This window comes from Octopus bimaculoides, chromosome 6 (assembly GCF_046866305.1).
Source record: "Octopus bimaculoides isolate indiv1 chromosome 6, ASM4686630v1, whole genome shotgun sequence".
Taxonomy (NCBI): Eukaryota; Metazoa; Mollusca; class Cephalopoda; order Octopoda; family Octopodidae; genus Octopus; species Octopus bimaculoides.
This window is the reverse complement of record NC_142933.1, coordinates 46,990,068-47,011,050: the sequence shown is the minus strand read 5'-3', so window position 1 is coordinate 47,011,050 and position 20,983 is coordinate 46,990,068. Positions and strand designations below refer to the sequence as shown.

The window sequence follows — 20,983 nt, the reverse complement described above, 5'->3', positions numbered from 1 at the left end:
ACCTGGTTGTGGCAATCAAGATTTCTTTCTTTTCTCTTATTGAAAGTCATTTCATATAAATGTAAAATTAGAATAAATGTTTTTTGAAGTGTTTTTACAATTGTTCAAAGCAGAAGAAAAATACATACAAGGTCACTAGATTTAGTCATCAGTGGGTTCTAGAACTTGTTTTAAACTATGTAGACATTCCTGTAACAGTGAAATATATATGCTAAAATATTCTAAACATTGAAAAATATAATAGATAAAGTTAGAAAATTCAATGCACAAACGAAGCTGAGTAGAAAGAAGTTTGCGTCTTAACTACATGGTTCCAGGTTCAGTCCCACAGCATGGCACCTTGGACAAGTGTCTTTAACTAAAGTCTAGAGTCGACCAAAGCCTTGTGAATGGATTTGTTAGACAGAAACTGTGTGTGTGTATGTGCCAAATCGGCCGATGAAATCCTTTGAGTTATATATTTCTGCATCCCGAATGAAAATCTCAGTGAGCTCCACTTTGCCCTTCACCCTTCTGGGATCCATATATAAAGTAATGATCTAAGGCAGTGGGTCGGCAGATATATTAGAGCGTCAGACGGGATGCCGTATTCTATTTGTTGCAGGTCTTTGTGTTCCGAGTCTAAATCCCACGATGGTCTGCTTGGAGAGTAGATTTAATCTGTCTCCCAGTTTAACAACTTGGTTCCTTAGTGCTTTTAGAGGAGCCACTCTCTTTTCAGTAACCAGACCAGGTTTCCAGTTTAAGAATACCTCCTTCTCTCCCTTCCATCAGTCTCGGAGGCCCTTGTAAACACCAGCAACAAGTTTATTTCTTTATTAATTTTATTCAAAATGTACAAACATTTTATTAACCTATTAACACTGTATAGATATTCTCAATATAATTATTCGGGCATATTTTTAAAAATGAAGAGATTGAGAATAAGTTACCCAGGAGTGCGTTAAGTCAGATTCATGAACTCATATTTTTAGTAATGTAAACAAAGCAAGTAAAATCTCAGTTTCTTCATAAGAATTGATAGTTCATAATGAGTGTCTGTTTTCTAACGAAAATTCAAACCTAAACTCTACCCAATAAAAACTAGTCCTGAAATATAACTTCTAATTTCTGTCTGAGCGGGTTGCCCTCTCTTCTTCGCGGAGCAAAGGAGTTGTAAGGAAATATGCAACCAAAAGAAAACAAATATTTAAGAGAGAGAGAAGGGGGAAGAGAGAGAAACGGAGATATGCAGAGAGAAAAGAAGAGTGCGTTTATGCCTGTTGAGAAAAATGACACAGAAAGAAAGAGTGTGAGTGAGCGAGCGTATGTGAAGAAAAAGAGTGTGTGTGTGTGTGTTTGTATATGTATGTGTGTGAGTGCGCATGTGTAAAAAGAGAGGGAGAGAGGAGAGGAAAGAAAGGAAGAGAAAAGATGTGTTGAAGAGTATTGCAACAAACCAACTTCCGGTTATAATCAAGGGAAATAACTTCTGTAATTGTCATAACATATAAATGACTAAGGTTAGTAATAATAACGTTTCATTTATTTCTGTTTATTTATACAAGATATCTCCATCAGAATTATTTTACTTTTCAGTATCAAATGCTTGTTTACTATAAATGATCAAACTGTAATGCTATGGATAATCTCAGTTAATCGAACTTTTTTCAATTCACTCTATTACATATGTGACACCCTACTATAGTTGTAATTTTTGTTTTAATTACTTGGTTAAGCTTAATTTAAATATGACTACTTTTTGCTAGAAAAACGCACATATGTCCTCAACATATCTTTCAACTAGTAATATCCAGTTTTGTAATTTAAAGGCCCTAATTCATTTGACGTTAGAGAGCTGGTTTTTAACGTGAAGTAGGTGAGGGCCATTAACTAGAAATACTTTTGATTTAGGTGTTTCTTATCACTTTCTTTTTAATTGTATTAATTGATGTTTTCGAACAATGTGCTATTTTAAACACAATTATTAAAATCAAACCAAATTAGAATGTTTTGATCCTTAGGATAATTTTCGGATAACACAGAGGATTGAGTATATATAACAATTTATTTTGATGCAAATTTTTCAATATTTCTTGTAAGTTGATTAATATATTTTAGTTACAAACATTACAAACGATTTTCATGAATGAAAGTAGATGCCATATTTAGAAAGAATTCAAAATCATATATTAAAGATGATTATAATTTATTTCTGTTAATTCCATATGTGTATAATATACTACATGCCCATATGCAAGCGTTTAATGTCACTATTGTCAATATAATGGGACTGACATCAAATAAAGGTCTCGGCATTGATTAACAATGTTAATGTTATATTAGACATTTATGTCAGAAATGCCTTCTTCCAGCTTTTTTGTACAGAGAAAGTCAATGAACCCTATTATCAAAAATAAAATTAAAAGAGTGGTTTGAAAAATTTTGGCAATTTTGTCCACCTCATTGGTGTTTTGATGCTGTCGCTTGTAAACATATCCTTTAATTGCGCTTCTCCAAAAAATCCAGAGTAGGTGGATTTGAGTTTCTTGCAGGCCTGGACCAGAGTAGCCAACCCTTTTTTCATGAAATGTGTCATTTAGGAACTTCTTTTATAATTTCCAGTATCGAGAGCTCCATCCTCTTAGAATTAGGTTCTGCTCAACCGTCAGACTAAATACAAAGACAGGTTTGTCATGATTGGAGTGCCATTGGTTAGAGATCTGCTCGATCAGGGGAAAGTTGGGGTTAAACAATAATCCCTGCAAATGGGTAGATTGTCTTATTGTTCTCGATGGAATTATACATAATTTTTAATGTCCACTTTTCGTATCTTGGTTTTCCTGTCGCCAACTGTCGCCTGTTTCTTAGCAAAACAATATTTCCTTTAGTGCTTGAAACACGAACAGCACTATGGCTGTTTTCACAGAAGAATACAAATAGATACCACCTATACGTCAGTAAAGTTGGTACTACTAAAGCAGCGCGGACCCGAACGCGCTAGCTAGTCGTGAGTGGTCGATCCTAACCCTAACCCTAAACACGTATTCATTTGCACACGCGTGTTAGGGTTAGGGTTAGGATCGACCACTCAAGACTAGCTAGCGCGTTCGGGTCCGCGCTGCTTTAGTTGTACCGTAAAGTTTGTTTACATTTAGCATGCAGTTTCAAGACTAGGAAAGAAATCCACACCCTCATGTATGCGCGCGCTCACACACTCATATATATATATATATATATACATGCATATATGGGTACAGGATATCAAAAAAACGTTAACCACAATGAGAAACGAAAACAGAAAGCGAACTTTTTTTCGAACAACGAAAAAAACAGAGAAACGAGACATGCAACATAAAGAATATTCCCCTTCATCAGTTGTCCCTGTTTCATCTGCTCCGCATTTCGAAGATAAGGACAATACGCGACTTCGTTGGAAGAGCTACCTTGCTCACAATTGCTGTAGCCATACTACATTGCACAATATACAAGCGAACAAACAAATTAAATAAAATTTGAGGTTTTTTGCAGAGGGTGAAAGTGGTAACAAAAACAAGATAGTAAAAACAAACGGTGAGGGCTGGTGTGTGTGTGTGTGTGTATGTATATATATATATATATATGTGTGTATGTGCACTACGGGATTCTTTGTTTCCATCTACCAAATCTACCTACAAGACTTTGGCTGACCTGAGGTTATAGTAAACACTTGCCTAAGGTGCCGTGCAGTGGAACTGGACCCAGACCCGTGTGGTTGTGTTGTAAACTTCGCAACAACACATCCATGCCTGCACACACACGCTGGTGTGCATATTTACATAAATATTCTCGAAGATGTTATGAAAAAATGTAATATTAAAAGCGTTACATGAATCATTTGTTTTCTTTTAGTAATTATTAAGTGTGCTGTTGACAAGGTACATTACTCTGACTGTTGTGTGCTTTGCTGGTACTAAGCTTAATTTCTATTCTGTAGCTTCTTTCATTTTTACTGCAGCAGACAGATGGACTTGTAGTTGGTGTCTGATCCATTGATCATTACTCTAGACATAGACTGTTACAACCTATTTGACAACATTAAGATGCTCCCACCCACTTACAATCATTGTTTAGTCTAAAGTCAGCCCTGATCAAGCAAACCCATAATCAATTCTGTTCCAACCAGAACTATCCTGTCTTTGTATTATAGGTATGAGTTCACAGGCCAATATTTCTTTCATTTTTCAAAATGGTAGAATGTTATTTGTGGGAGATTAGGCTACTCTTTTTAACAGGTTGATGCTTGTTTGTTCACTTGTATATTGTGCAATGTAGTATGGCTACAGCAATTGTGAGCAAGGTAGCCTTGGGCACAGATCTAATTGTGCTTGTAACAGAATCAGGAAAGATGGGCTTGGTTGGTGATCAAGCCTAGTTTTTGGATAGAGGGTTGAATATTAGGTGTCCAGCTCTAAAACAATGGACAGCTTTTCATTCTTTATTAGAGAATAAAATTCAGTTGGCTATTTACTGGTAACTCTAACAAAGAATTAATATTCAGAGCATTTAACTGACACCCCAATTATGTCTATGAGTGTTCCAGTAGATCCAATCAACAGAACAGCTTGCTCATGAAATTAATGTGCAAGTGGCCGAGCACTCCACAGATACATGTACCCTTAATGTAGTTCTCAGGGAGATTTAGCATGACGCAGAACATGATATAGCTGGCCCTTTGAAATACAGGTACTACTCATTTTTGCCAACTGAGTAGACTGGAAAAACATGAAATAAAGTGTCTTGCTCATGGACAAAACATGTTGACGGGTATCAAACTCACAACCTTATGATCATAAGCCAAATATCCTAATCATTAAGCCACACACCTTCACATCATTCAGAGCATTTAGATTTTGAAAGATTATCTGGAGCCAAAGGTTTAATATTTGTGTATGATGTATAACAATTGTAAAAATATGCTGAATGGATTTAAACTCTATATAGTTTTGAACTTAAATTATTAGAGCCCTTCATTTGACAAAACCAGTTTAACAAGCTGTCTTGTTAGCTTCTTTAAGAACTCTCTTTAACATAAATTTACCTCAGTTTTCATTTGCACTGCACTAACAGTATGAGATGGCTGTGCAGCTTTCATGCAAATACTTTGTGTACCTTTACCATAATATTTAACTTTAAATAGGAATAACATCATTAAATTCTGCATCATGGGACATGCCTACATAAAAATAAAACTAAGGAGAATATGTCCACTGCTAGAAACAGCTATCATATGCCATAATTCCATTCAAGCTGCAGTTAGTAGCACTATCTAACAATAAGTAATTTAACTCTTTAGTAGTCAAATTGGCCAGATCCAGCCTAAATATCTTACATGTTTTATATTCAATCCAGCCAGATGCAGCCTTTCATACCTACCCTAAAATGTCTTTCTAAAAATAAACATTCAACATCAAAATCTTGAAGTTACAAGATAATGCATGAATAATTCAAAACAATCATCATCATCATCGATTAACATCCACTTACCATGCTGGCATGGGTTAGACGGTTTGACTGAGGACTAGTGAACCAGAGACTGCACCAGGTTCAATCTGATCTGGCAAAGTTTCTACAGCTGGATGCCCTTCCTCATGCCAACCACTCCGAGAATCATCATCATCGTTTAACGTCTGCTTTCCATGCTAGCATGGGTTGGATGATTTGACTGAGGACTGGTGAAACCGGATGGCAACACCAGGCTCCAGTCTGATTTGGCAGAGTTTCTACAGCTGGATGCCCTTCCTAACTCCAACCACTCAGAGAGTGTAGTGGGTGCTTTTACGTGTCACCCGCACGAAAATGGCCACGCTCGAAATGGTGTCTTTTATGTGCCACCCGCACAAGCCAGTCCAGGGGCACTGGCAACGATCTCGCTCGAAAATCCTACAGGAGCCAGTCAGGCGGTACTGGCAACGGCCACGCTCAAAATGGTGCATCTCATGTGCCACCCGCACAAGAACCAGTCCAGGGGCACTGGCAACGATCTTACTTGGCTTGCCGGGTCTTCTCACGCACAGCACATTTCCAAAGGTCTCGGTCAGTAGTCATCGCCTCTGTGAGGCCCAATGTACGAAGGTCTTGCCTCACCACCTCAGCCCAGGTCTTCCTGGGCCTACCTCTTCCACGGGTTCCCTCAACTGTTAGGGTGTGGCACTTTTTCACGCAGCTATCCTCCTCCATTCTCACCACATGTCCATACCAGCGCAATCGTCTCTCTTGCACGCCACAACTGATGCTTCTAATGTTCAGCTTTTCTCTCAAGATACTTACACTCTGACGGGTATTCACATTGACATTACACATCCAACGGAGCATACTGGCTTCATTCCTTGCAAGCTTACGTATGTCCTCAGCAGTTACAGCCCATGTTTCACTGCCATGTAGCATGGTTGTTCGTACGCATGCGTCATACAGTCTGCCTTTTACTCTGAGTGAGAGTCCCTTTGTCGCCAGCAGGGGTAAGAGCTCTCTAAACTTTGCCCAGGCTATTCTTATTCTAGCAGCTACACTTTCAGCGCACCCACCCCCACTACTAACTTGGTCGCCCAGATAGCGGAAGCTATCGACTACCTCTAGTTTTTCACCCTGGAATGAGATAGAAGTTGTTTCCTGTTTGTTTGCAGTCTTTATTGCACCTGAACATCTGCCACAAACAAAAACTAACTTGCTAGTTAACCTGCCTTTGATGTTGCTGCACCTCTTATGTGTCCATAGCTTGCACCGGGTACATCTTATAGAGTTACTACCTACTCCTTTTCTACATACTGAGCAGGGCCATCTACCTGAAGGGGTTTGTGTTTTATCTACCTTCCTACTTATTAGGATTTTGGTTTTAGCTAGGTTGACTCTAAGGCCCTTCAATTCTAGACTTTGCTTCCACACCTGGAACTTCTCCTCTAGTTCTGATAGTGACTCCGCAATTAGGGCAAGGTCATCAGCATAGAGGAGCTCCCAGGGGCAACCTGTCTTGAACTCCTCTGTGATTGCCTGGAGGACTATGGTAAATAAGAGGGGGCTGAGGACGGAACCTTGGTGGACCCCTACCTCTACCCGGAATTCATTGCTGTACTCATTTCCAACCCTCACCTTACTGGCAGCATCTCTGTACATGGCTCGCACAGCTCTCACTAACCATTCTTCTATCCCAAGTTTCCTCATTGACCACCAGATAAGGGATCGGGGGACCCTGTCAAAGGCTTTCTCCATGTCAACGAAAGCCAGGTACAGAGGTTTATCCTTAGCTAGGTATTTCTCCTGCAACTGTCTCACTAGAAATAAGGCATCAGTAGTGCTTTTACCTGGCACGAACCCAAACTGCATCTCATCTAAATTGATTCGCTCCCTAATTAGTTGGGCTATGACCCTCGTGAATAAATAAGCAATACATTTGACAGAATAATGCTAAAGGGTTAACTATACTTGGAAACAGCATTCCGGTATACATGCAAAGGATAGCCTATAATTTATGGGGAAAATCACTCACCCCTGCTAGTTGATAGCTTTTATCAAACACTACAACTACAAATTCATTATTGACAATACAGCTGCCCAAATGTAACCAATCCTTTTAGTTCCTTGCCAAAGTATCATCATCATCACCATTTATACTTCTCTTGCTTGCAAAATTCCCTTTCTCTCCTTACTCTTATAGAAAAGGAATGAAACCTTGGGCAATATAGAGAGAGTGATCATGACTTGAAAGCTTTTGATCATAGATCTGCTCAATCATGTTGACATGGAGCTAAACAACAACAACAGTCTTACTGTTTAAATTCTTCCCTTTGTGTTTCATTGTAATATTGTAATTAATAAAATATTAGTAGTAATAGGTGCAAGCATGGTTGTGTGGTAAGAAACTTGCATGGCACCTTGGGCAAGTGTCTTCTACTGTAGCCTCAGGCCAATAAAAGCAACGTGAGTGGATTTGGTTGACAGAAATTGAAAGAAGCTCATTGTATGTATAGATGGCCCTGCTCAGTATGTAGAAAAGGAGTAGGTAGTAACTCTATAAGATGTACCCGGTGCAAGCTATGGACACATAAGAGGTGCAGCAACATCAAAGGCAGGTTAACTAGCAAGTTAGTTTTTGTTTGTGGCAGATGTTCAGGTGCAATAAAGACTGCAAACAAACAGGAAACAACTTCTATCTCATTCCAGGGTGAAAAACTAGAGGTAGTCGATAGCTTCCGCTATCTGGGCGACCAAGTTAGTAGTGGGGGTGGGTGCGCTGAAAGTGTAGCTGCTAGAATAAGAATAGCCTGGGCAAAGTTTAGAGAGCTCTTACCCCTGCTGGCGACAAAGGGACTCTCACTCAGAGTAAAAGGCAGACTGTATGACGCATGCGTACGAACAACCATGCTACATGGCAGTGAAACATGGGCTGTAACTGCTGAGGACATACGTAAGCTCGCAAGGAATGAAGCCAGTATGCTCCGTTGGATGTGTAATGTCAATGTGAATACCCGTCAGAGTGTAAGTATCTTGAGAGAAAAGCTGAACATTAGAAGCATCAGTTGTGGCGTGCAAGAGAGACGATTGCGCTGGTATGGACATGTGGTGAGAATGGAGGAGGATAGCTGCGTGAAAAAGTGCCACACCCTAACAGTTGAGGGAACCCGTGGAAGAGGTAGGCCCAGGAAGACCTGGGCTGAGGTGGTGAGGCAAGACCTTCGTACATTGGGCCTCACCGAGGCGATGACTACGGACCGAGACCTTTGGAAATGGGCTGTGCGTGAGAAGACCCGGCAAGCCAAGTAAGATCGTTGCCAGTGCCCCTGGACTGGTTCTTGTGCGGGTGGCACATGAGATGCACCATTTTGAGCGTGGCCGTTGCCAGTACCGCCTGACTGGCTCCTGTAGGATTTTCGAGCGAGATCGTTGCCAGTGCCCCTGGACTGGCTTGTGCGGGTGGCACATAAAAGACACCATTTCGAGCGTGGCCGTTTTCGTGCGGGTGACACGTAAAAGCACCCACTACACTCTCTGAGTGGTTGGCGTTAGGAAGGGCATCCAGCTGTAGAAACTCTGCCAAATCAGACTGGAGCCTGGTGTTGCCATCCGGTTTCACCAGTCCTCAGTCAAATCGTCCAACCCATGCTAGCATGGAAAGCGGACGTTAAACGATGATGATGATGATGATGATGATATATATATATATATATATATATATACTAGCAGTATAACCCGACCATGTCCGGGTGTGACTTATTACGCCATCTACGATAAGTCTTGCTAGGTGAAAATCAACTAAAAAAGAAAGCCTTACAACAAAAAAACCCTTATGTAAATATGTACATAATTCAAAAGACAATGAAATTAATAGGGAAAGTCTGAAGGCTGTTTTGCATAACATCATTAAGCGTACGTAAATTTCATCCGTCTAATTGGCTATAGAAATGCTTGTGCAAAACAACTTTTTGCGCTGCCCTGATTATACATAGCAGGGTAATCCCTTTTTGCAGGAGCTAGGACGGCAATTTGTGATGAAGTAATTGCTGGTGATCTGTTGCTACACAGTTTTGCCAGAATTCTATCAGATTGGGCAGATGTTGATGCACCATTTTGCATTATGTTCAAAGCAGCTTCTGGAATGTGGTGAATTGCTGCAGTCTGTTGCTGTCATTTTAAACCGGTTGCTTTCTTTCCCTAGCAAACTCTCTTTTTTGGAGGCAAAATCTATGTATATTTTAAACAGAACAACAAAAGTTATAATAGATGGCAGGGTCGGTACTTTTCACATATCTGTAATTTTTCAGATTAACACCTGCACAATTACCCAACCGTAATCCTAAACCTAAACCTAATCCTAACACTAACCCTAAACCCTGAAACCGTAACCCTAACCTAAACCCTAACTCTGATCCTAAAGCCCTAACCCTAACACTCTAGTGAAAATCGTGGTATATTTACAAAACATTGACGAACATGAGTTATATTTTACTGAATGATTGTGTACTTGCACGTGGATGCATTTGAGAGAGCGAGAGAGGAAGAGGTAGAGAGAGGGGGAGAAAGGAATAGAGGTAGTTAAAAGTTTTCTTATGACAGCTTCTCTTCACTGCCTATTACTTCATTAGAAATCTACGGATGCACATACGCACTTAATAGAGAAAAATGAAACAAATATGGACAACTTGCTCCGAAACACCACCAAGTGGGAAACACTTCTCAAAAATAACTTGCAGTTATTTCCTTCAAAATTCCTACATGCTCGAAATGTACATACATCAAGGTATATTTGTCCATGGACAAGATATCTCAAGAACCGCTGGATGGCTTCAGATGAAACTTTCAAGGTTGTTTGGCTTCGTGACTGGCATGAACTGATTAGATTTTGGGATTGATCCAGTACCAAATGGTAGAGAGAGGGGGAGAAAGGAATAGAGGTAGTTAAAAGTTTTCTTATGACAGCTTCTCTTCACTGCCTATTACTTCATTAGAAATCTACGGATGCACATACGCACTTAATAGAGAAAAATGAAACAAATATGGACAACTTGCTCCGAAACACCACCAAGTGGGAAACACTTCTCAAAAATAACTTGCAGTTATTTCCTTCAAAATTCCTACATGCTCGAAATGTACATACATCAAGGTATATTTGTCCATGGACAAGATATCTCAAGAACCGCTGGATGGCTTCAGATGAAACTTTCAAGGTTGTTTGGCTTCGTGACTGGCATGAACTGATTAGATTTTGGGATTGATCCAGTACCAAATGAAAATTCTAGATTATTTTTCCTGTTTTTTTTTTTTAATTTTTGAGAGTGGTCAGGTTCATTTTTAGTATTCTCGTTTGTGAGAGCAATCAAGTTTATTTCAGATATTTTCATTTTAAAAATCATCTCTGGCTAATTGTTGAGAGGACGTTGGTGTTGCCTTGGTGGAGGTTTGTACTCTCTTGAGTGCTCTTGTTAATAGTAATTTATTTTGTATATTTCTGCTTCTATATAAGCAATCAAATATCATCATCATCATTTAATGTCTGTCTTCCATGCGGCCATTAGTTATATGGTTTAACAGGATCTGATGAATTGGAGAACTTCACTAAGCTCCAGTGTCTGTTTTAGCATAGTTCCTATGACTGGATGCTCTTTCTGATGCCAACCATTTTACATAATGTACTGGGTGCTTTTTTCATGGACCAGCACTTAGTTAGTTCACCAAATAACTTGCAAGTCTAAAAGTAACTCCCTCAACTGAATGGGAGATGCAGAAACAGGCATCCTGTTGTAGTGGAGACAAATGGTTACACTGCATTATATCCAGGGCAGGCTGGCAAGTTTGCAAGAGGTGAGGGATAGATGATTAGAGATGGGGGGATTGATGGAGGTGCATGTAGTGAAATGGTGGCCAAGAGTGGAAACATACATGGTTGGCAGTAAATGTGAATATGGAGGGAGGTGAAAAGAAACAGAAGTAGCTCAGGAAAGAGGAGACAATAAGTGGCAGATTAAAAAGGTTGGAGAGTAACTGAATTAATGAAACTACATCGGTGGTTCTCAACCATTTTTACCTTTGGACCCCTTTGATTATTATTTTACCCTGGTGAAGCCTTGCCTCAGAACTATTCAACATTTAAAAAATTCTTTTTTGTTTTTTTCTTTATAATTAAATATTATTAGGAATTTATTAAAATATTTGGATCTTTCTGATTTGGCAGGCGCCACTTTTTATTTATGTTTTATTTAGTGTGTTTTCTACCGAAACACTTTCAAACTTCGTATACTTGTATATTTTGTGTTATAGAACAGATAAAAAATTTTGTATTTGAAGTTATTTCATGTAAAAAAATTGTCGCATTTCGCTAATTTCAACCAATCACTGACGTCTATTGAGGTGAAAACAATTACTGCTATGTATTGTCAACAAAACATTGTGCGGTGTAATGGGATCTTTTCCCTTGAATAAAATTAGTGCCGTTGTTTGTCAACAACAACTATCGGTGGTACTGTTATTTATGACATTGTTTGTGCATTTGGGTTAGGGTTATGAGTATTTTAACCACATTTGGTGAAAATCTGTTCAATACACCGCCACAAACTTTTTAACCAAATTTGGCAAAAATACTCATAACCCTAACTCTAAAACCCGAACCGTAACCCTAAAACCCTAAAGCTAAAACCAGTACAAACGCACGAACAATGCCATAAATAACAGTACCGGCGATAGTTGTTGTTGACAAACAACGGCACTAATTTTATTCAAGGGAAAAGATCCCATTACATCGCTAGAACACGTTGTTTACATTCCACAGCAGTAATTGTTTTCACCTCAATAGACGTCAGTGATTAGTTGAAATTACCGAAATACGACAATTTTAACACGAAATAACTTTAAAAAGATAAAATTTTCTCAATAACACTAAGAGTAAAAGATGTTTTATATGACACATTCTACCAGTCTCCCAAATTTGAAAGTGTTTCGTTAAGATCCAAATATTTTGTGTTTTTAGGAGAACAAACAATTTATTGCACATAACTTTTAACAATTGACTAAATTCTATGGAAAAATGAATTCTTTTGCTTTATACTTGTTTCAGTCATTTGACTGCAGCAATGCTGGAGCACTGCCTTGAAGTGTTTTTTTAGTCAAACTAATCAACTCCAAGGCTTATGTTTTTAAGCCTAGTATTTATTCCATCAGTCTGTTTTGCCAAACCACTAAGTTACAAGGACATAAACACACCAACACCAGTTGTCAAGTGGTGATGGAGGACACACAATGACACCAAGACACACACACACACACACATATATATATATATATATATATATATATATATATATATATATATAACAAACTTCTTTCAGTTTTTGTTTACCAAATCTATTGAGAATGCTTTGGTCAGCCTGAGGTTATAGTTGAAAACATTTGCCCATAGTGCCATGCAGTGATACTGAACCTGGAACCATGTGGTTGGGAAGCAAACTTCTTACCACACAGCCACACTTGTGCCTATGTGGTCAATATACAAGGACATATTTATTTGAAAAAAGATCAGATTGGAGCCTGGTGTAGCCACCTGGTCCACTAGTCCTCAGTCAAATCGTCCAACCCATGCTAGCATGGAAAGCAGACGTTAACGATGAGGATGATACTACTTTAGTGCTTCAGTGTAAGCCTTGTGGTTGATGCTACTCTGCTAGTTTTACATACTATTATGTTGAACTTTGTTAAGTGTTAGTGAAAGGAATCTAGTTGTTTCTTGCAATAAATAAGTCTAAAGCAAAAGTTTTTCATGGACTTCTGAAGTCCTGCTGTGGACGCCCAGTTTACTATTTTGCTTGCACAGACCTCCAGGGATCATATGGACCCTGGTTGAGAACCACTGCTGTAGATAGTTCAGAAAAAGGGAGATGATGTGTGTGTGTAGGGAATGGGTAGATAGCTAAAGGAGGAGTGTTGGGTGGGAAGACGTAGAGATGGAGGTCAGAGGTATGTAGGGATGGAGATAGTGAGCAGCAAACAAAGATAGGAGAGGAGAATCAATGGTGATATGAAGCCATGTTAAGAATAAGATATGGCAGTCATAGGATGTAGCTCTGGGGGAAAAGGTAGAGATATTTTATTTCTTTATTGCCCACAAGGGGCTAAACACAGAGGGGACAAACAAGGACAGACAAAGGGATTAAGTCAATTACATCGACCCCAGAGTGTAACTGGTACTTTATTTATCGACCCCGAAAGGATGAAAGGCAAAGACAACCTCAGCGGAATTTGAACTCAGAACGTAACGACAGATAAAATACTGCTAAGCATTTCGCCCAGCGTGCTAACGTTTCTGCCAGCTCACCGCATTAAGGTAGAGATATCTGTAGCATTAACACCTTACTTCCATAGAAATCATTTTGCTGTTTTGTATATTCTGTATGAATGGTTTTAGTAATTTAATTTTCAAGACCTTACAAACTCTCCAGTTGAGTAAGAACTGAAACTAGAGTAATTTTTTTCAAGAAATCTTTATATACATTTGTATGTTTATGTATTTGTTTTGCAAGATTCTTGATCTGAAATCGTGTGTTGAAACAGATATTATTATATTTAGGGATGGTCATATTTTACCGATTAAACACGTGCGCTTTATATATTGTTGTTATTTTTGTCACACATCCCGCGACCTCTTCTGTGACTCTCTATCCTATGTGACTCCTCTTGTTCTGCTTATTCCATTTAGGAAATGGATTGTAGGAATAGCATAAGCAGAACAAGAAGAGACATGTGGAATAGAGAGCCACTGAAGAGGCCACAAGATGTGTGATGAAAGAGCTTTGACAAAGAAACTAAAATAATAATAATAAAACTGAAATCATCATCATCATCATCATCGTTTAACGTCCGCTTTCCATGCTAGCATGGGTTGGACGATTTGACTGAGGACTGGTGAAACCGGATGGCAACACCAGGCTCCAGTCTGGACCAAATATATAGTGTGTGTGTTTAATTGACAAAATATGACCATCCTCAAGTGTAACACTATTTCTATATATTATTTATAAAGAAAGGTTTTGAAGCTTATAACTTATTTGCTTTTGTTATTTATATTTGATTTCTGATTTGATTTTCTTTTTCTATTTTTGGTTTTTCAGATTTGAAAATTTATTGCTATATTGTCTTTATCTGACTTGGAAATGACCAACTGAATATCATATCAGGGGAATTATTCTTGTTTATTTTTATTCACATTTGGAAAATCTTAAGGCTTATGTAGTTAAACTCAAATGAAACTAGATGATTATTTTCTATTAGTGAAATTTTAAAGAAGTTTACATAATTTATTTATTATGAATAAATACATTGGTAGGGTTGATCATATGAAAAATTCAAATATGCATCAAATAGAAAAGCCATTCAAGTGCAACTTCTGTGAGAAGTCTTATTCTTGTTCAGCCCATTTACTACGGCATGTCAAAACTCACTCTGGAGAAAAATCTCACAAATGTACTATGTGTGAGAAAGCATTCTACAACTCTTGGGATCTTACCCGACACATGAAAATACACACAGGAGAGAAAAAATTTCGTTGTGAACTTTGTGATAAATCTTTTTTACGGTCTACCAGTCTTACAGAACATATGGCTGTGCACACAAAAGAAAAACCATATTCCTGTGAACTTTGCACAAAAGCTTTCTCACGCACAAGCCATTTAAATGCACATCTGAAAATACACTCTGGCATTAAAACTTTTAAATGTGATCACTGTGTGAAAGCATTTTTTAATTCCTGGGAACTTTCACGGCATGTAAAAATACACACCGGTGAAAAAAAACATATCTGTACTTTTTGTACTAAAGCTTTTACACGACCAAGTAGTTTAAAAGAACATTTAAAAATTCACACAACAGTAAAAACATTCAAATGTGTCTATTGTGTTAAATCTTTCACACGACCCAGTCGGCTTGCATCTCACTTGCGTATGCATGCTGGAATCAAACCTTATTCATGTATGCATTGCAATAAAGCTTTTTTGAACTCTTGGGATTTAACACGACATACTCGCATTCATACAGACGAAAAACTTTTCAAGTGTCAGCATTGCCAGAAAGCATTTCTCAGATCTAGCAGCCTCAAAGAACATATTAGAATACACACAGCTGAGAAACCATACAAATGTGAATGCTGTGGCAAGTGCTTCACTCGTTCTCGTGGACTTAGGGAACATTCTCGGGTACATGCAGAAGAGAAAGCAGGTTGCCAGCACTGTGGAAAAACATTTTCCTGTTCAAACCATTTATCTCAGCATTTATGTGTGCAGACCAATGGCCAGATATTTTAAATATATTGTTTCTCTTTTTATCAACTGTGTGATGAATTTTAATAGTTTTCTAACTATTAATGTGCTTTTAAGCAATCTTTTTTTATCTTAACTATTTGTGACTAATATGTTTGTCTATGTGCATGTAAAAAAAGGAAATGAAATCTCTCTCTCCTTAGGGTAATTCTGGGTTCCTTCAAATACAATTCCAACAGATACAAAATTGTTTAACATCATCAATATCATTTAAATCATACTGAATCTTGCATTGGAAATAACATTTTATGTTTAAAAGTCATTAAGTTTTTGAATTGTTATAAAAATGCTTAGTAACTTGCTCTGGTACGGTTCTTATTTTCTGAAAGAACTTTTTCTTTTCCTGTGTACTATTTAATGTTTTGAATTATTGGAAGCTACTTGATAAAACATATGTGATATGTTTGCAGAATACACCATTATTTGGCAAAATTGAATGCAAATCTATGCCAGCCATTGATATTGCTTTTAAAGATTTTGATAACAAAAAAGGTGTTTTACTATCTTCATTATTCTTGTTAACAAGAATAATGAAGATAGCAACTAAAAATGTATTATATTTCTCCATTGTGAACATTTTATATAACTGGAATTTTATTACTGATGTTTTTCTAATAATTTCAAAATATTGCACCATTTTTCTTGAGATATTTCATAATTTCATAAAATATAACCTACTATTTTAAATAATAGGTTTGTTTTCATATCTTTTTGTTACTTTTAGTATAGTATGTCCCCACTCATAATAATAGAAGTAAAAGAAAATAGAACTTGATGGAAAATTGCAAATTTAGATATTAAATTTACTTTTCTGTGTTAATCTATATTTTCTGTTTAAAAAATGAAGCATTTTTTTCTTCTTGAATTAGGAATAAAGAAAGCAAGCAGAAGTATTTAAAATATTTCTGTAAATGTGAATAAATAATAAATAAAAAATACTTTCTGTTAATTTAAAAACTGAATAGAAAGTTATGATAAATGTGAAAAACTTTCATTTCTTATGTAATAACTGCTTATGAATAAATTACATAATAACCACAAAACAGTTTTTTCATATTTAATTACTTTGTATATAAGATTTAAAATCATAATATTTTACTCGCCATAAGTTACTATGTAAACTGTATTAACAGTAACAAAATATTGAATTTTTTTTTTTTGTGTTATGTCAGCGTTTTTTCAAAATCAAATATTTTTTACATGCATTTTTTCTATGCTAGCAAAATTTAGGTTTTATAAATTTAAACATTTGCATAAATGATTGACTAAATACTTTTCTCATGCAAATTTCTAAACTCTGAAGAAAAAAAAAAATTAATTTTTACTTTCTCATGCCAAGAGTAATATTCTGTGCGGTTTACCAATATTTGTATGCTGCTTTTTGGCTTGTGATAGTTGTCTATATTTCTGTGAGTGCAGTATTGCTGAAGAGTGAAACAAACTTTATGCCTTTTCAAGTACAAATTAGAATAATTTTGAATCAAATTAAAATAATCGCAAAACAAATTAAACTAACCTTGAAGCAAGTTAGTTTTTTTTCTGATTAAGTTATGCCATTAAACAATACTTCTGATACATTAATTTAATGAGTTGTAGATTAGAATTTAATTTTCTCTGGCAGCACTTTTGGCTGAGTATCAAAACATCTTTCATAAGTGTATGGGAACCAACTGTTTTGGAAATACAAAACAGTCACTCTGACTGTGAAATGCATTTACATCAGTAAAATAATTTCTTTTATCAATCCTTATGGTGAATGTAAAACTTCACAAAGATTCTTCAACATTGTGACCATTTGTTTAACCATTTAACTAGTGACTCACTATATTCATGTTCTGTATTCTTTGTCATGGACAAACGTGATGCACAATCTCTGCAAAGCCAATTATATGCTGTTGTTTTCTTAACACCATGTGTGTAGCAGTAATAGATTTCATATCTCATTCAGTAGCAGACAGTACATGTATATAAGTTTCAAGTGAAAATTTCTTGTGTGTCCTTCAGTTGCTTGTTTCAGACCTTTTGAAATAACAGTGCTTGTAGCTGGAGACAAGCTATTGTTGCTTTGAGACTCACTATTATCATCCGTAAGTAAACGTAGCATTGTAAACTTAAGTCAAATAATGAAATGAATACAAATTTAAAATGAGTTTGAAGGTGGCCACAAATAGAATACTTTCTTACTTTTGCTGCTTATATACTGGTTCATTTTCTAACCACTCAAACTTAACCCTTGCTCTCCTCATAGTCACTTTATATAAAAAAAAGAAAGAGAAGGATCAGTGGTCCGTCTCAAACCATAGGTTCATTAAGTTAGTTTCTGTGGCATATATATTTCCCTACTGGACACCAGTCTGTCACAAGGTTACTCAATTTTGCCAGCTGAGTGGACTGGAGCTATGTGAAATGAAGTGTTTTGCTTATGAACACAGTGCAGGAATTGAAACCACAATCTTATGATCATGAGTGCAACACCCCAACCACTAAGCCACATACCACCACATACTTAGTATACCTCTTTTTTCATGTTTACTTTGTTTTCTCTAGCTGTCGTGTACTTCATCACTGATAGTCCCCTCAACTTCTGGTAATTATAATTAAATGGAATTGTTTTTCTGATCTGCCAGATTATGCATTTTTTGATTATCTTAACACACCTAAGCAAATACAGTATTTAGACCTTGCATTCTGGTATTGAAATGCTGAAGATTAACTCACATGAAGGTAATATTCCAGCATTGTTTTACCTGTGATGGCTAACACAATCTAAAGAACATTGCCAACCATTCTAAACATTCTTCAGTAGTGGGGAAAAATCACAATGTAACAAAGGTACCTGCATACTTTTTAAATAACATATTTAATTGATTGTGTGTTCAAAGCACATTTCACCAGTGAAGAATGGCCATAAAAAATAAGGATGATGGTGTGTATGTGCACACATATACAGGAGTCTTTTTTTATTTTATGTAGTGAATCAGGCAGACCCATGCACAAACTTCTCCAATGTCAGAATTCCTTTAGAGTATACAATGATTTAAATGTGAACTAGATGAAATTTCTGTATTTCATGCAGTCTTCATATGTATGTGTTTCTGATATATTTTAGACTATACTCTTAGCACTGAATTATGTATTCAAAATAGATGTATCACTTCTAAATAAATGAATTTCTTTTCAAATTATTATTATTATCATTCTTAGGGCATTGGATTGACAAAATCAATAGAACAGCGAACAAAAAGTGTTTTGATAGAGTCCTGTATCAGTCAAGTATTGGGTTCTGTGCATTTGATTAAACCTTCCTCTCAAAATTTCAGTCCTTGTGCCTATGATAGAAAACTCTCATTATCATATCATTAGAAATTATTTCTTATGAAGTGCAGTGGATCTTGCTATAACAGAGTATTTAGTTTTGTGACTTTTTGTTCTTTGAGTTAACTTTACCTTTAATCTTTATAGAATCATTAAGCTATATCTAAAAATATTTTAACCTGATCAATGAAGAAAGTGAATAAATATTTAAAGTTTCAGTTGTTTCCCATACCAAGGATCTCTAGTTCAGGCAGCAAGCACATTTTATATAATGCAAGAGGTACAGAAAAGTGTGAGCAATGAAACCTAAAGGTTTCAAAGTAATTATGATAAATATGATTTATAAATAGGATGCAGAAAGTTCAGATGAATTAAGACAATTACCTGAATTAGTAACTTCAGATATTGTTAAATTATGATTGAGTTTTGGTATGGAAATGTTCTTTTCAGTTGTTTCAATAGAACCTCATTTTTATTTTGGAGATAAGAGTAATTTCTTCTATAGCACTAAATTTCTTTGTAAGCAACTAAATGCTATAGGTAAAGCAGTTGTCAAGTGAGAAAATGTTAAATATTTAAATTAGAATGCTTTGTGTTAAAATTTACACTTAACTTTCTCCCTAGTAGCTTGTTCTGATAACTATTAGAAATAAAACTTGTAACAGATCAATATAAGCTTGGATCATCCTGAGAATGGCTCAGATTTATTTATAGATTATCTGAGTTTCATTTAGTTATTTAAACACCTTTGAGTATTTTAGATGCATGTATCATGGTTTTTAATTTCATTTTCTAAAAGTAACTCCCCATCATTATTGTTATTTCATTAAAACTTTATTTATTTTTATTTTCAATGTAAATTTGTTATTAATATATACTGGAAAGAATCACAGTGCGAGTTGGTGCTACCTTTGTTTTGATATTTTTGTCTACTTAAATCAGGCATTGTTCTTATATTCACAGATGTCAGAATTGCTATTTGAAACTATTGTGATTCAGTAAAATACTCCTCACCTATCTATGTAAAATGTCAATGTTATTTATTTTTCTAATAATCGCTTTGATATGTGTCAATAAATTGTCTCATTAAAATTGTGAAATAATTTGTAAACTCTAATTTAATTTTGTTGTTTATTATGTGAAAAATATTTTCCGTAATGCATTGTAGTTACACATCTACCTTCTATGTTTCAGTCATCAGACTGTGGCCATGCTGTGGCAACACCTTGAAGAATTTTTAGTCAAATGAATTGATCCCAGTACTTAATTTTTTTGCGAAGCCTAGTACTTAATCTATTAGTCTCTTTTGCTGAACCACTAAGTTACAGGGACATAAACACACCAGCATCAGTTGTCAAGCAGTGATGGGGGACAGACACATACACATATATATATATACAACAGGCTTCTTCCAGTTTCCGTCTACCAAATCCACTCAAAAGGCTTTGGTTAACCCAAGATTATAGTAAAAGACACTTGCCCAAGGTGCCACCCAGTGGAACTGAATCCAGAACCGTGTGGTTAGAAAGCAAGTTTCTTACCACACAACCACATCTGCACCTATTTTTCTAATATCTGTCCTATCAACTTACTAAAACTTTTGTTTTTGCAAAGTTTACCATAAAGCCTTCGAATTCCAAATTGTGCTTCCGTTTCTGAAGTATCAACTTCAATTCTACTAATTCAGCTACAAGAGCTAAGTTGTCAGCATACATGAGTTCCCAAGGGTAGCAAGTCTTAAATTCTTCTGTTAGTACTTCAAGAACTATCATAAATAGGAGGGAGCTGGAAACTGAGACTTGATGTACCCCTACCATCACACTAAATTTATCACTGAACTCACTGCTGATTCTCACCTT

General features: G+C 36.4%; 1 protein-coding gene across 1 annotated transcript; it reads left to right on the top strand.

The window, feature by feature from the left end:
• The first annotated feature begins 1,466 nt into the window (after positions 1-1,466).
• On the top strand, positions 1,467-20,241 carry LOC106873481 (uncharacterized). Its single transcript, XM_014920881.3, has 2 exons — positions 1,467-1,502; positions 14,607-20,241. The coding sequence occupies exon 2, from the start codon at positions 14,802-14,804 to the stop codon at positions 15,792-15,794; it is 993 nt and encodes a 330-aa protein (XP_014776367.1). The 5' UTR covers positions 1,467-1,502; positions 14,607-14,801; the 3' UTR covers positions 15,795-20,241.
• Positions 20,242-20,983: the final 742 nt, after the last annotated feature.

Excerpts from the sequence above, each read along its gene's own strand:
- LOC106873481 (XM_014920881.3), top strand. The coding sequence starts at position 14,802 with ATGAATAAATACATTGGTAGGGTTGATCATATGAAAAATTCAAATATG.